Raw genomic sequence first — 17230 nt, 5'->3', positions numbered from 1 at the left:
TCTCTCTCTTTCCATTCTGAGACTTAGTCTAAGATAATAAATCCCCAGGCCATATACATGAATTCTGATTAAGTCAAAGAGCACACTATTTTATAAATGCATTGTATTTCCTGAATATTAATTGGTTCAGAAATTTCTTCCAACAGAGATTTTGTGGAAGAAAAGCTTGGGAATAAATACGTGGCAGGAAGATCTCTGGATTTTGCAACATCATTTGAGGAGTCTGGACCTGCAACCCCGATGTTCTTTATCCTCTCACCTGGAGTTGACCCCCTGAAGGATGTAGAGAAGCTTGGTAAATAATTTGTTTCTGTGAAATTGCATCAGTTAAACCAAACCCATGCTACAGCAGGGAAAGAAGGAAGCCTTCTCTGGTGGGGCAGTCTTTACTCTTGGGAAACCATCTCCCCTTGGCAGCAGGCAGGGTCTGCTTGTTTAGCTTGCATAGAAGAAGTAAAGTTTTAGCAGCACTCCTGTAGAAACATAAAGCTCACACTTTCATTTCCTCTTTATTTCCTCTCCCCCCTCCTTTCCTTAAGGTCTTTCTTACTTTCTGCTCTTCTTAGTTATGACCCAGTCAACCAGGGAATGCCTATTGTTGGGCTAGTTTACCTCTACCAGATCTTCTCAACTTGCTAGCATCTACTACACTTTGGAAGCTGCCTTATGCTGAGTCAGACCTTTGGTCCATCTAGCTCACTTTTGCCTACAATGATTGACAGTGGCTCTCCAGGATTTCAGGCAGGTGTCTCTCCCAGCCTTACCTGGAGATGCTGGGAATTGTTCCTTCTGCATGAAAAGCATGTGCTCTGTCACTGAACTGCATCCCTTCCAAGTTGTTCCTTCCAGCTTCCATGTATCCCAGCTGCTCTAGTAGCCACTTGGACAAGCTTGTGTTGAAATTGTCCTTCAAATCGCCCCATATACAAATGGATCCAGATGTCAATTTATAGCATAAGCTGATTTAAAGGGCTGCAGATTGCAAGCAGAACTGAAGCAGGAGTAAGACTGTGTGCCCATCTCAGATTCAGTTCAAGAAGGGGTCTTCACATGACTGGCACCCTTGCTTCAGATTCTTGCCCATCCCTATGAAGTGCATGAAGCATGATTATTTTTATGCAGTGAACTGGAGAGAAGGATTTTATCCAGTCCTAAAGGCCCAGTTTGGAGACTTGAGGGAAGGGATTCTATCAACAGACCTTGGATATAACAGCCTGTGAGTGTGCAAAACACACAGCATTTCGGTGCCATATTCATAACCATGAGTATTGTAATCCTTCCTTTTATCTCTGTTGTTTATTCAACTTGCAACTTCAGTGCCTTTGAGAGAGGAAAAGCACAGTTTCTGTGCCAAGCAGTGGTGCCAGAATTCTGCCTTAGGTGTTTGCATATGCAAATCAGAATGCTCAGCATACAAATAGGTTTGCATTACAAATCCTTGCAGTTGTCTGTTTTATGTGTGAAAATGCCCTGTGGCACATTCCCATTATTTCCCAGGTACAGTGTAGATCCACACTTAAGAGTTTGATTTTGATGGGAGCGTTTATTATTCAACTACAAAAGAGAAATTTAGCTGTTTGTCATTTCAATCTCAGGATCCTAATGCACGTTGATTGGGTTGCCACAGACTATATATATCATGGGTATGTGTGGGTGCTGCTCTTTCCTGCCCCTCTTGATGATAGCTTGAAGAGCAAACCTTAAATATGTGGCTGGCTACAGCATATGTTTACAGAGCAGTGCTGTTTCAGCTACCTTCCCTACCTTTAATGTTAACAGGATTCTTTCATTCCACCAGATCACCTTCAGTAAGATTCTTAAGTTAAGCTGAAGATAACAGAAAGTGATTTGGGTGCTTTTAGCAGCCCTAGCTCCCTATGTACCCTGCATGGGACCCTGGGCTAGTGTGTGTGTTTTCGTAGGTACTATGGCTTTCAGGTTTGAGGGTGCTTCCAGACAAGGGTTGATATGTTGCAAATAGGTCATTCAGACCTGATTTTTCTGTGTGTGCAACTGGCACACAAGAGTCCACATGTGCAGTTCCATAGCTATAACCATTGTTTTCCATCCACATCAATGGGCAGCCATTGATAGAATGTTTCCACACTGTGTGTTCTGGCTCTTGATTACATTTCCTGTTACATCCTTGATTACATTTTCCTGTTCTGGACATTCACATGGACATTTCTGTAATGCCCACACACTTTTAATTCCCCCCACCCATCCTTCCTGTGGATGTTTGTGTGTATTTGGGAGTGGAGTAACATCCACATCCCTTTGGTTTTGTTAAAAAAATATATGTTTTTATACCAAGGTATTGTGCAAGGCTTATATTTAGCTGTGCTGAAATTATGATAAAGATGAGAGGTTTTGCATAATACCTCACTATTAAAAATGTAAAGTCCCAACAACTGTTATGTTCTTGGTCCACAAAGTAGTGCCCCACATGTACGCATAGCTTCTCCAAACTGGGTTGTTGAAATAACAGCATGCCTTTGGCAATCAGTGGAAATAGGCATGTGCACAGTGCTCAGATGAGGAGCATGTGGAAGTTGGGGTGTGGCAATAAAGGAAACCCACAGAAACATGACCGCACACACCACAAACTTCTAAAGGAAAAAAAATATGGACTAGCTTCTACACCAATGGTGACTGTGGATGCTCATTGGGTTATTTTTACTTACTGGATTTTCCATGGTAACATGAAATCCTAGGTTAAACTTAAGAAAAGGAAGGGCTGATAATGTGATGATGATGTCATGTAGATGGTGCAAGAAACTTGTGCACATGTGTAGCACTGTTTCTACCATAAACGTCCATCAAGAAGCACCCTGAGATCAAGCTGTGATGCTGTGTGCTTCATTGTGCTGAAAATACTTACTTTCCTCTTTCAGGGAAGAAACTTGGCTACACCTTTAACAACAGGAATTTCCACAATGTGTCGCTTGGACAAGGCCAGGAGGTAGTGGCTGAGAAAGCCTTGGACCTTGCTGCAGCAGAGGGACATTGGGTTATCTTGCAGGTATAATCTCTCTTTCTTTTGAGGAAAACCACTCCTTGCTTCTGAGTCAACTGCTGCAGAAACAGGTTAAATCAGCAGCAACTGATGATTGGTTTTGAAGTAGGGAACAGGCTGGCAGTATGAGAAGTCAGCTGCTTTTCAGTAAGGCCAATTACATTGAGCTTAGTCACTGTTGCAGCTTGCAGATTTTGTGTGGGTTTTCACTGAAATGGCAGCAAGACCATGTCTGGTGACATCTCTCATGGGTGCACAGCTGACCCTTTGAGCACAGTACCAAGGTGTGTGTTTGTTTCATGTTCTGGGAACCTGGTCCTTGTGGTCCTCCAGATGTTGTTGAACTGCAGCGTACATCATTCCCCATCATAGGCCGTGCTGTCTTGGGGCTAAAGTGAGCTGGAATCCAACAACCTCTGGAGGGGCTGTAGGTTCCTCAGGCTTGCCCTAAATGCTTACTGCAGAGTTCAGTTTTGTTATAGACAGATGTGCCTGTTGTCAGTTCAAGGGTTGCAAGTCCTAATGGCCACTGCTGTGTGCACTGTGTAAGAGTGTATATGAACACCCACACCCACCTGTGCCAGCATGGCCTTAAATTGCACACCAAGGAAATACGGAGTCTGCAATATCAGTATGCAAATTGAGCTCATTTGCATATCTATACTTATTTTTCATAGCTGCTGTTCTTGCTGGGCATGGGGAGCAGCAATAAGGTGTGTAGCACTGAAGCCCCATCCTCTGGCAACTGGAAACCCTGCTCTGCAGCCTCTCCAGCTCTTGGTGTTTAGTCAGGCGATGCCACTTATTTCCAGAGCTCTAGAGGGTAGACACTTGCTCAGGATGTCGAATTCTCTTACAAGTACCAATTTCTACACTTGCGCTACTCCAAAACGAGTTGCCACCTTTTCCTGAGCTTTCCGCTGCTCACTTGAAGGTGCCAATTCATTTGAATGTCTCAGATTTTTAAAGTAAAAGCCAAAGGCAAAATGAGTCATTTTTGCCCAACAACTGCAAGGACAGCTTGCCAATTAACAGTATTTTGACAATGTTTGAAAGGTGTTTTAGGCAAGATACTTGCAGCAGGATACTCTTCCTGGACAAAGGACCCCCTTCAAACAAGATTGTTTCGTAAGTTCAATTGTAACCAGATAAACAGTATGCAAATTCTACTCCCTTTCTCTAGCTGTTTGCCCAGGTTTGAGGAACTCAGGCATCGCCTCAGTGCCTTGTTTCCCCTGTTTGCAAAGTGTGGATGATTTGATCACTGGTGCACTTTCCAGACTGCATTTCTCTTCCAGCCCAGCAGGCTCAGCAGAGATGGTAAATGAGATGGAAAGGTGCTGTATATGCTGTCAGTGTTGTGATTACTGATAGATTTAAACCTGGATTACACTGAGCCAGGGATTTGTGGTTTTACTTCAAAGTTTGTTCTGGGCTTGACTTGGTGTTGAGAAGAGAGGAGGAATGGAATCCTGTAAATGTGACCATTCAAAGTTTTTTTTTATTTGCCGAGAGATTGCTTCCTATTAATATTTGACTTCCCAAACTATGAGGGGCTCGAGTTGCCCAAGGAATTGTGATCCCTTGAACACAGGTGGCAGCAAGGCAGCTATTTTTCTTTCTTCAAGGTTTGTGTTCTCTCTTAAAGTATCTGTTATATGGCAGCAGTTTCTCTTCATATTTCCTTGGTTCTTCAGCTTCTGCTGGGAAGTGTTAAACATAATGTTAAACCACCATTAATTAAATCATTATGTGCAAAGCAATTTAACTATGTGGTCTGTTGGCAGTAAAAAAAACCCAGCAATCTGAAGTCATTGATTTGTTGCTGGCTTGTGAACCTTGGATTCTTTTAACTATGGCTTCGTATTACAGAGAATTCTGTTGAACTCATGTTCTGCTTATGATCATCTAGCTGGCCACTGTGAGAACAGCATGCTGGACTAGATGGGCCTTTGGCCTCACCTAGCAGGGCTTTTCTTATGTGTGAACCTAGCACCCTTCCTTAACCATGGTTTGTTTGGCCACCACACTCCAGATGCTCGCTAAACTACAAAGGCATGAGGCAATAGCAGCTGTAAAATGAAGCAAACTTTGGAGAAACGAGCACGGATTGTTTGTTCGTCTGTGGGAACGCTTGTGTTTACTCATGGTTTGTTAAACAAGCAATGGCTTAGAGTTATGTGCAAACCAGATGAATGTGTATATGCTGCTCACAAACACACAGTAGGGTCCTAACTCCCATGTTGCAGCTGGTGCTGGAGATTGGACACTTACTTGTCAACATAGTTTTTTTTAAGATTAGTTAAATACATTTCCTCTTTTAGAGAATTCAAAAGAAGTGGAGGCTCATCTTATGCTCTTATGTCAACTTTTACACAAAAAGAGTTCCCACTGTAAATTTTAATAAAGTATGATAAACAATGAAAATAACAATCAATATTGAAAACAGTCAGTTCCTTCACAGAAGAAGGGAAAGCAGTAAGAAAACACAACAAACGTCCATAGTTGAACAGGAAAGCTGGTTTCAACTAGCCCAGTGTGCCAGCAGAAGCCAGTGCAGGGACTTCCTCTAGCATAGAGGGAGTTTCCCCTCTCCTCCCCACCATAGCCCATCTGCACCTCTCCCCAAATCTGCTCTGTGGAGGGTCAGGAGAACTCCCAGCAGAGAGTACAGGAAGAGGGGAGCGGGGAATGCTTGCACTGACTATATTAATGTGACGTTGAATTCCACCCAAAATCTGTAACTCTGATTCTTCAAGCCCACCCAGGGATGGCTGTGACTGTGGGCAGGATTCCAGCATTGCAGGGGTTGGAGTAGATGACTCTTGGAGTCCCTTCCAACTTTACAGTTCTAAGCTTCTTCATGCCCCCACCTTACCTAATATGGTTGAGGCCCTGCAGCTGCTGTCTGATAAGGAAGAAGAAATATTTGTCCCCATTAACATTCTGCTTTCATGTAGAGTACCTTGAGAGAGATGCCATAGCTAGGCTTCCATTGCTGTTTGCTGTTAGTGTGGTGGGGTACATGAAGCCTGATGGTGCACATGTGATACCACTGATGCCACACTTAGCTCTTGGCCTAAACTTTTTCTCCTTTAAACTCCGACTCCAGAAAAAGCAATGTCGTAACTTCTGCAAAGTAAAGCAAATACTTTGGTTTGTATCCCATTTTTTACCAGGAAAAGTCCAGACGTGAGCTCGTCCTAATTTAACCACAGTCTTTATCCATTAGTCAGAATGTCACCACCTTCACTCAGTTGATTGACTTAATTGAATTCCTGAGTGCCTTTTCATTTTCATACATTGTTGCTTCACTGAGCTGGGTTCATGTACTAAATTAAATAACAATGAGCTGCTCAGCCAGAGCAATGCACTGATCAAAAGCTTGGCAGAGATTTCCTTATTGCATGTTAAATAATTGGATTACATGTCAAACACTTGGGGTGGAGGCTAAGGAGTTTTTTTACGCAAACAAGCCAAGGCAGAACTGTTGTGTACCATGTGCTATGTGCTTTAAAAAAAACCCACCAACAACAATTACCTTCAAGGTAACCTTGGGTTCATTGCCAACCAAATTAGAATTCCTTAATGTGTAGGAAATTAGTCAGATTAAATGCATTTGCACATATGTGTATGTGCTTATTTTGCATAATTTATTCTGCTTCTGCCAACTACTGGGCAGGATAGCGAGCCATGCTTTGGAAACTGATCTGAGCCTCTGAAACTTCACATATATGCTAATAGGGTCTGAACTGCCAATGACTGACTCAGAAAGAGATCTTGGGTGGATGGGGATCATGCAAATGCTTAATGGAGGCCGGGGGAAGCAGCTCAGTGAAAACCCTGAACCCAGTGTATAGCAGCTGTGGAAAAAGACAAATTCCACGCTAGGGATCCTTAACAAATGGATGGAAAATAAAGCTGCAATTATCACAACACATATCTGTAGAGAAGCAACACTTGTGCTCAGCTCTAGTCACCACACCTCAAAAAGGTGCATAAAATTATGTTTATTGCAGACAAAGTGGAAAAAGTGGAAAGTGGAAAAACTTCTTCCTCTTTCTTACACTAGAACCTGGGGTCATCAAGTGAAATTGAATATTGGAAGATTCAGAACAGAGAAAAGGAAGTACAGGCAACCCACAGCTTTGCTTGGGTGGTGAAGGAATGAATGAGTAAATAAATAAATAAATAAATGGAGGGCAGAGAAAACCCAATCTTTGTTTGTTTATTTATTTCCACCCTCCTACAGCTGTGATTGTGGGCTTACCCTCCTTTGGGAAGGCGGTGTGAGGGCTCTGGCAGCATCCCAGAGCCCTTGCAATGCCTTCCAAAAGCTGGGTATGCAAGGCACTGGCCTTTGAGAAGGCAGCAGGAAGGCTGTAGGAACCTGCCAAAGTCCTTGCACCAGCTTCCCAAAGCCAGGTAAGCAGCTCTACCACTTTGTGGCAGGGGGAAGGGCAGTTCTAGGGATTCCTAGCTTTATGCATTTTTGCATTTATATGTGGACCCCCAGATATGAACCTTCACATAAGATGCGAGTTACCTGTACTTTAAGAAGCACATAGCAAAAGTACAAGAAGTTGTAATGATGACCACCAGCTTGGATTGCTTTAAAATGAATTTAGACCTATTTGTTGAGGTTAAGCCTATAAATGGATATCAACCATGATGCCTATGTTTTACCTATTTACTGCCACTAAATACCAGTTGCTGGGAATCATATTTGTCTAAATTCCTTTTAGAGTCATTTAAGCTGGTGGCCATCATTTCTATTGACTTCCATAGTTTAAGTGTAAGGAAGTTATTTCCTCCCACTTCAGCTCCCAATTTAGCTTCATTGAATGACCCCGGGTTCCAGTATTATCTCCGCACCAAGCCTAATTTCATACTCCTCTATAATATCTCTACCTACTTGCATTTTTCTCTCTACAAAAAGAGCTCAAATGCTGTAGCCTTATCTCACAGTGGAGTTGATTCAGACCCCCGATTGCTTTGGTTGCCCTTTTTCTGCACCTTTTCCAGCTCTGCAATATACTTTTTGAGATGCCAGCAAGAACCAATCTGTCTGCCACGGCTGACTGCACAGCGTCTTCAGCAAGGCCTTCCAGTCAGATATTGGAGGCCTCAAAAGTTACGCTTTGATGTTACCCTGCCGATTTGCAGAATGGGTTCCTTCCACCTTTGTGACACACCTTGGGAAGATGGTCCTGGAAAAGTGTCTGTAAAATGGGGAAGAGAACCTCCTGGTACTTTTACAGTATACCTCTGCTGACTGGTGTGGGAGAGAATCTGTGGTGAACTAAATTGCTGGTTTGTACGGTACTATTTCCAGGAGTTACCATAGCAACGCCTACGTCTTTATGATCCATGTTTTACCTTGTAAGATGTACAAGCTTAAAGATGTTTGGGAATCTTCTTTTTTTTTTAAAGGAAAATTCAAACACCTACACATATTGTTGGGGTGTGTGTGTGTGTGTGTGTGTGTGTGTGTGTTGTTATCCATCCTTGGACTCTTTCCCAGTCTGTTACATATGCATCCTCGTTCCTTTGATTGCTATATACAATCTGTCTCCCTGACAGGAGCATGCACACATATGCTCACACTCCTACTCACACCCTTAGCGCTGCACAAATGGCAGTTTCAATTTTCGAAAGGTGCGTGTATATGCACATTTTGTCGCAGTTTTCAAAATCCAAGGTCCAGAATGGGTGATGAAAATACCTTTACTGAAAAAGCACAAGGTACTTCTGATGAATCTTAACATAAACATGGAATCCAGAAGGAGCAGCCCTGCATAAAAAAATGGCAAGGAACTCCTGTGGGTTGCTTCATTACCAAGCCCACCCTTCCATTGCATGCAGCACATTTCAAGCCTTAGATGGATTAGGAAATCCACTGTGCATTCGGAAATAAGATGAAGGGAGGGGGTATAGGCTACTGCCTTCAGCCTAAAGTTCTGAGAACATATCTGAGATTTTAATCCCCCCTCATCCAATAAAAGAAGGCAGCTTTGCAGAATTAAATACCCTCCCCAGTTTTGTTGACACTACCCCACCCGTGCTGCAGGGCCTTGAGATAACCCTAGGTCTGGGGCACTGCAAAGGATGCAGAATGTTGGTTAGGCTGCCAACACAGCTGCTGCTGCTGCTGCTGCTGTCTCTTGCAGGAGCAATTGGGGAGGACCTTCATGGGGGAAAGTACACCTGCCCACTGCTACACCCCAAGGAGCAGTTGGGAGAACTACTCTTCCTCCTGGAGAAGTTTAGTGATATGGTCCTCTTGCCCGGTTTCTCTGGCTACAAATAGAGTGGAGAATTTTGAGAGGCCATTTGCACACAGCTCTCTGTTTATCAGGACAGGACAGGAAAAGAACCATTGGTGCTTGTGGATCACCATCTTGACTTTACTGACACAACACTGTGTTGGGGGATAAGACAGAAAGTAAGAGGCTACATATTACAAAGCGTTTCTCTTAAAGAAAAGAGAATGCTAAAACAGTGTGATCCCATGCAACTTTACCCAAACTAAGTCCTGCTATCTTCAGTGGGGTTTACTCCCAGGGAAGTGTGTACAGGATTCTAAGCTTATGGGCAAGTTACGAAGGCAAAAGTTGGTGAGACTTTTATCATTGGAAGATCTAAATAAAAGAGGCACCCAGCTAGAACAGTTTAATTTTAGGTGGTTCTACTAAAAAAGCTTGGTAAAGTCCTTTGCAGCACCATGGGTCTTGTAGCCATTCAGGTTTAGGCCATTATTCTACCAATCAGAACAAGAAAGTTCAGGAAGTTGAATTTTTGCAAATTGATGGGCTTGGTGCCATTATTGGTGTAAATGTAAAAGTGGCTGTAGTGGGGTTTTGAGATGTCTGTGCATGTATTGCATTTTGAGCAGTGACAAGCTGCAAGAGTAGTCTTGCTATCCAGACAGTATTAATCAGCCACATCTCATCAAGGTAACTGAATAGAAATAAATAAATTAGCACCTAAATGCAATGGGAAGAAAAAGCAACAGCTGTTGCCATATCCTTACAGCAAAAGGTGCAGTCCTGAGACTGCTTATTACATAACAGCCAAAAGGTTCAATCTCCTAAAGAATCCATCTTCATCACGCTCTGTGGGGAGTGCCTGTTCTGTCCTGTCAAATTTTATCCATAGAAATTTGGGGTCTTTTTACACTATCCTGCTTGTACTTGAATCTCTCATGTCTGTCTGAGTTACTGCATGGAGAGCAGTATAAGGTGCCTGCATTTCAGGGCTCTGCGGGAGCTGTTTTGAAGCTTCAGTTGAAGTGAAGAAGACCTTGCAGTGCTGTCAAATTTCACAGCAGTGTTCCATTTGCTTCATAAATGTTTTCTGTGCTATTCTTCCTGCTCCAGTTGTCTTTAATTGATCCAGTGCACCCAGTCCTGGGTTCATGCCCAGGATTCAGTCATGTGAACTGGCTGTGTATCCAAGCAGCGCACATGGCGAAGTACTTTGTAAAACTCTGCTCCTATATGCACTGATTTGTGTGTGCAGCATACACCCACATTTTTACTGAGCCACTGCTGAGCATATTTGAGCAGCATTGGATGCTTACGTGGTGGCAAAGCAACATTTGGAGTTTGCATAGAAAAAAATGGTATCCAGGCCTACAAAGAACATACTGGTGTTGTATTATGCACACACACACACACAGCGAGAGAGAGCGCGCTCATTTACACTCTACCCATGTGTCAGTGTAATCCCAAGATGGTGAATCAGTAAGAAGGTTGCTAACCTCTAGAAGGATCTGGGATCACCCTAACTAATTTTGGAGTGTTTGTACCTCTATTGCTAGACAAGAGCCAGGAATGTTGTCTTTTTCTGTTCCTGTCCATCTTTCCATTAACATGTTGTTATTTATTTCATTTGCTCTGTGGATACATGTGTTGCACATTTATGCATACTGAGCAGGGGGAGAGGTGGAGAAGTGATATGTGTGTGTGTCCACATATTCATTCCTGCACAGTTGCATTGTTTTTATTTATTCTGTCTCCCTGGTGCAATACAATGACAATATTGCAATACAATGACAATATTAAAGTACCAAGAATAAAACAATTAAAACACACAAAGTGCACAACATTACAATTCACTTGAAAACAACAGATTAACCTCTAACTTATCTTTATGCAAAAACTTAGATCCCAGTTCTCCCTCTCCAACATGGAGTCTTCCAATGCAGCTTACATAAGTGAAGCAGTCAATAAAGCACTGCCTTTAAGTATTAGAACCAGAAATTCAGCAAGTGGGTCTCCTGATAGATGTGCTGCATTGTACATTGGACTGTTTCCCAGCTATCATCTAGAGTTTCTACCCCTTCCATCCCAATCCTCTAATCTATCCAGTTGTTGTTTTTTTGTTTTGTTTTTAAAAATCAAACTTTTAAGTATACAGTATCTGCGGAATGGCAGATATGCCAGCTTGATAATTTATAACAGCAGGTTACCTATCCTCCTACACGCCCCCACCTTTCTCTTTGCTTTTATGTCTTCATTCATCAATATGGCCTTTGATGAAATCTTTAACAAGAGAGTGACCATCAGCTGGCAGTGGGAGGCACAACTAGCCTGAAATTAACCAGTTTCTTTTTTAAAAAAAACAAAGGCACCTACACTGTTGTTGAGCACAATGTGAAATGTGATTTTCTGGGAACTGGCTCAGATTTCAAGGGTGAGTTATTTGATTGAAAATTATCAAGCAGTTTCATTTCAGTTGTATATACAGGAACTTTGTTTTGTCTGGAAGAAATAGCGTCACTTCACCAGCAGTACATTATTCTAACAAATGGAATAACAGCATCCCTAAGAAAACAAACACACTGAGCTGTTTCCTTAATTGCTAGTTATTTGTCCTGATTATTTTGCATTTCAAAGTGTATAAAATCCACATCCTTTTATGTGCAGCTAATGTCTGTGGAAGTGAATTACAGTGCTGAGGGTTATTCGGCAAGGTATTTTCTTGTGAAGCTGGTGGGGAGGGAGAATGGAGCACATTTCACCTCCTGGAAAGGGTCTGTGTGATGTCTGTTCAAGCCAGCTGCAGTAATAACCCCCTTTTCTCCTGCTAGAACATCCACCTGGTGGCCAAGTGGCTGAGTTCCTTGGAGAAGAAGCTAGAGCAGCACAGTGAAGGCAGTCACCCTGCATTTCGTGTCTTCATTAGTGCAGAGCCTGCGGCTTCACCTGAAGGCCACATCATACCACAGGGCATCCTCGAGAACTCCATCAAAATCACCAACGAGCCCCCAACAGGAATGCATGCCAACCTCCACAAGGCTCTGGACAACTTCAACCAGGTATTGGCCCACCATCTCAGGGAGAATCTCAGTGTTCTGCCACAACAGCCAGGAAGGAGATCAGCCTAGCAATTAGCCAGTGCACCCAGTGTGGCCTGCATAGCTGTGCACTGGACTGGGAATGGCTTTACAGAGACTCACTGAGATAAAAACCAAGTGCCATGTTTCCACCGCTGTGTTGTGCTGCTGTGTGTGTCCTTGAGCGTTGCTAATTGGAGCCGGCGTCTGTGTGAACTGGGGAAATTGCTAGTGTATTTTCGCAGTCTCCTTAAAGCTTTTCCTGTTCATACTTAGGCATTTTCTTGCATCCCTTAAAATGGTCACTTTGTGCTCGTCACACCATTACTGTGATGGTTTCCCATTTGCAGGGAGACCAGCAAGAACCCTCTGTGCAAGGCTGCTATGCCTTGATTGGCCATACTGAGAAGGAGGACATGGGAGGGAGTGGGTCCCCTTGCCCATAGGTGTAAGCCAGCACTACCTATGATGCATGATCTGGGGCTTCACTCCCTTGGTGGAAAGATGTGTGTTGCTGAACTCTGATGATGGGCCTTGCCATTCCATTGCAGTATTCTCCTGGGTAAGAGCTGGAATCTCTGGGCAGGTGCAGTTGGGTGAGGACCAATGCTGAAACTCTGGCTTATTTTGTTTTTATCTACTTTCATTCAGTGGCATAGCGTGGGTTGTCAGCACCCGGGGCAAGGCAAGTAATTTGCGCCCCCTTACCTGTGGATTTGTGCCCCCTAACCCTAACCCCCAGATGTTGCGCCCGGTGCGGCCGGCCCCCCCTGCACCCCCCACGCTACGCCACTGCTTTCATTCATAATCCCAGGCTCAGCAGGGAGGAGGCGGTGGAACTTTCAATATTTCCTCATTCCCATCCTGCCTCTGCAAATCAGATAGTAATTAATGTTCTCGAAATGGCTGGATTATTACAAAATATATCTTATCCTCCAAATCCTGCTGTACGTGGGAGCAGTGGCTTCACACCTCATTTGGCTGCTTTGAGTTGCTGTTAGAACTAATGCAAGCAGCAGAGTCTCACAAAGAGCTTATTATTGTATCAATTTTATATAAAGACTGTGGTTTGGTATTGCATCAGCATCATGTTGCTGTTTTGGGTTTGCAGATAGAGAGACATGTGCAGTCAAATAAGGACAGAGTGCATTTGTCTTAGAGCTGCCTTTCCCTCCCTTTTGCATCCTGAAGCTTGGAAAATTTGGGGAAAGAAGTCGATTCCTGCTTCTCTCACTTAGTTACACTTTTAAGCCCATGTGTCAAGAGTCCATGGACGCCGGCTGGCCCACCTGCTCTCTATTGTCCTGCAATTTGTCATAATGAGCCCAGGTGCACTGGCCATAACTCCAAGCTGCGGGCGTATTCTTTCTCTTTAATTCATGGGGTTAGTTTGAAGATGGCAGTATTGTTGGGCTGAAGGTCAAATACAGAGGAGCCCTTTCTGTTGTTGGATGATTGATTCCATTGAAAGTGTGGTGACCAGATGTAGTAAACAGTAAAAGAATATGCCCTCTGCAGTCATCCAGACTGCAGCACACTATAAGGCAAAGTACAGAAATGGCCAAGATCTGCCACATCAGAAACGCTTATAAAACAGGAAAAGATGTGACAAGTGGGATTGTGCTTGCTTATTCTACATAAGTTCTGGAAGCAAGCTTAAAGATTTATTTATGTTTGGGGTATTTTTAGTTGTGGTTTTCATCAGATGTAAAGCAGTTTGAAAAAATTAAATGTTATTTACTTGGCCTGATAATAAAACCGTATTGGCCTGGACATAAGCCGCAACCGAATATAAGCCACACCTTTAATTATTTTTTTTTTTTTTGGGGGGGAGACAATACTTGAATATAAGTCATTCCCTTAAAATTCTGCAAGCACTCACACCCATTCCATTTTACCTTATGTCTGTTTCAGCAGCGATATCGTAAAAGCCAATTTTTGTAAGGTCATGAATTTAAGCCGCACTTTAACTTTTCACGGTTAGAACTTGGTAAAAAAGTGAGGCTTATATTCAGGCCAATACGGTATCCCTCTCAAAGTAGAAAAATTAATTGGATTACAAATAGGCTATATCCTAAAAGAATGGAATTCATTAAAATGGATTAATGAAGAGGTATAATTCTGGTAAGTCTAGGAAGTCAACTCTGACCCTTTTATAACCTCTCACACAAATAAATCTAACATAATTTGGGGGGGGGGTACTTGGATAACCCAAGGCCAATGCTGCAGTGTGTATTTGTGTTTGGTAAATCTGCAGTTCATGAGACCCTTGCTGAGGACCTAACGTGGTGCTTACCAAGAAAACACCTATTTCTCTCTGCCCCCCCCCCCCGTTTTTGTCTTGCAGGACACCCTGGAGATGTGTGCCCGTGAGAATGAATTTAAGAGCATCCTTTTTTCCCTCTGCTACTTTCATGCTGTGGTAGCTGAAAGGCGCAAGTTTGGGCCACAGGGCTGGAATCGTTCCTACCCCTTTAATACTGGGGACTTGACCATTTCAGTCAACGTTCTGTACAATTACTTGGAGGCTAGTTCAAAGGTGAGCGGCATCATATCTTTCATACATTAAGTCATGAAACCTGTTCATGGGTCTTTAATAGATTATTAGATGCCTTTTTTGGTTTTGGGGACTAATCTACTACTGTAGCTCCAAGCAAAGGGCACATCTTTCATCTTACAATCCCCATTGTAATGAACTTTTGTTTCTGGCCTGTGTGTGTCTCCACCATGGCATTTCTGAGAAAATATTTGGAAGTGTTTGGCTGCCAAGATAAATGTGTTCAGTCTAGGGAACCGGGAAAATCCTTGTTTTAAGTAGCAATCCTCCCACCCTTTCTCCCTTCCCCTCACCATACATATACACATATACACACAGTCTGTTCTGCAGTCTGGGCTTCTCTGAGCGACTCTCTTGTGTACAGCATGGAGTGGTTTTAACTGCTGTGTTACATTAAATTTGTTAGAAAAAATGTAACTAGTGACATGAAAGTATTTCCTGAGACTTAAGGTTTAAAAGGGTGCATGGTGCCTGTGCTCCTAGGAAGCAGCACCTCCTGCAACCTGTAGCCTGTGATTAGTCACAATGGTTGCATGCTGCCTCTGGGATGGTGCTTTTAATTACCAGGTGCTGGGGAACAACAGCATTTGCCTTCCTGTGGAAAACAGGACTAGGTTGGCCTTTGGTCTAATCTGGTGCCTATTGTTGTTTAGGTTCCCTATGACGATTTGCGATACCTCTTTGGAGAGATCATGTATGGAGGACACATCACAGATGACTGGGACAGACGTCTCTGCAAGACCTACTTGGAAGAGTACATCAAGCCTGAAATGTTGGAGGGAGAATTCTTGCTGGCCCCAGGATTTCCCCTCCCAGGGAACATGGATTACAACAGCTATCACCAGGTATCCCTGCTGAACACACTTTATTTATATTTATTTATTTATTTATTTATTTATTTATTTATATTTTTTCTGGTGGGTGGTTCTTTTTCAGCCAGTTGTTCACAATCTCCCCCAAAGATCCCACTCTAATGATAAATGTGACAGTGCACCTTTCACTCTTTCAGTTCATGCATTAATAGAAAATATTCTTTTGCCAACCACAGCAGACCTGATGGAAAGCTGCACCTCTTTGCTCGAAAGCATTTCTGAGGCTGCAATCCTAACCCTGTACACACTTACTTGGGAATCAGTCCTGCCGAACTTAGTGGAGCTTATTTCAGAGGGAACAAGTAGAGGATAGCACCGTCACACACTTTGACAGTGCTGTTCATTATATTATTAATACTTTTGTTTATATAGTGCTTCCTTCAGTATTAGCAGGGACACTTTTTATCTTAAGGTTTTATGAGAAAACCTCTGGATCTTCAAGAGCTGTTTAATCTCCTGTCGGGCAGGGAGGGGGAGGTGCTAGCAACAGGATATGAAGAGCAAGTCTTGTTTTATTTTAGAAGAAAATAAGTGAACTTGTGAACACTTGTTGACAGTGGTGCTCCCAAACTTGAGGTAGCCCAGGGCAAGATATGCACCAGGAGTTCCTCTGACTGCTCTGCCCACCCTGCTTTCTCTTCTCCATGTGCTGCCCTGATTGCTCATTTCCCCACCTACTCTTCCGCAACCAACCTGGAATGGAAGAAAGAGATACCCTTTTCTTCCTTTCCCTCCTCAAAACAAATGAAAGAAAAAAGCAACCCATTCCAGCTGTGACACCTAATGCCTAGTCAGTCCTTCTCCACCCATCACTTAAGAGGGGGTATGAAGGGGTTGGTTTGCTCTCTAGTGCACTCAAACGCACCTCTGTGTAAAAAGTTGCTTTTTTCAAAAGGAAGCAAAAGTCGTTGCAGTGACAGGTGCATTTTGAGGCTCTTGTTTTCTGCCCCAGAGTTCAGTGCCACTGTTCATTATCCATTTCCTAAAGGTAAAGGTAAAGGGACCCCTGGCCATTAGGTCCAGTCGTAACTGACTCTGGGGTTGCAGCGCTTATCTCGCTTTATTGGCTGAGGGAGCCGGCGTATAGCTTCCGGGTCATGTGGCCAGCATGACTAAGCCGCTTCTGGCGAACCAGAGCAGCGCACGTAAACGCCATTTACCTTCCCACTGGAGCGGTACCTATTTATCTACTTGCACTTTGACGTGCTTTTGAACTGCTAGGTTGGCAGGAGCAGGAACCGAGCAACGGGAGCTCACCCCATCGCGGGGATTCAAACCGCCGACCTTCTGATCGGCAAGTCCTAGGCTCTGTGGTTTAACCCACAGCGCCACCCGCGTCCCATCCATTTTCTAGCTACAAGCTAAAACTGTTGCACCCAAAGGGCACACCTAACCAAGTTAAGAATTGGCTTTTTATTGGAAATTTGTAGCAAGGTTTGAGTATA

The 17230-nt window shown here is 43.4% G+C and overlaps 1 protein-coding gene across 2 annotated transcripts in view; it reads left to right on the top strand.

Moving 5' to 3' along the window:
* DNAH9 (dynein axonemal heavy chain 9) overlaps nt 1-17230 on the top strand; it is a gene marked incomplete at its 5' end in the record, with an annotated part of 180545 nt that overhangs the window by 150168 nt on the left and 13147 nt on the right. For both annotated transcript variants that reach the window (XM_081894902.1, XM_081894903.1), the window contains 5 exons: nt 147-295; nt 2895-3022; nt 12111-12338; nt 14704-14895; nt 15567-15758. In XM_081894902.1, coding sequence (XP_081751028.1) covers nt 147-295; nt 2895-3022; nt 12111-12338; nt 14704-14895; nt 15567-15758 — 889 coding nt within the window. The remainder of the gene's footprint in view (nt 1-146; nt 296-2894; nt 3023-12110; nt 12339-14703; nt 14896-15566; nt 15759-17230) is intronic.

This window comes from Podarcis melisellensis (genome assembly GCF_964234715.1).
Source record: "Podarcis melisellensis genome assembly, chromosome: 2".
In the NCBI taxonomy this organism is placed as follows: domain Eukaryota; kingdom Metazoa; phylum Chordata; class Lepidosauria; order Squamata; family Lacertidae; genus Podarcis; species Podarcis melisellensis.
The sequence above is the reverse complement of the archived record's forward strand: the minus strand, read 5'-3'. Positions and strand labels throughout refer to the sequence as shown.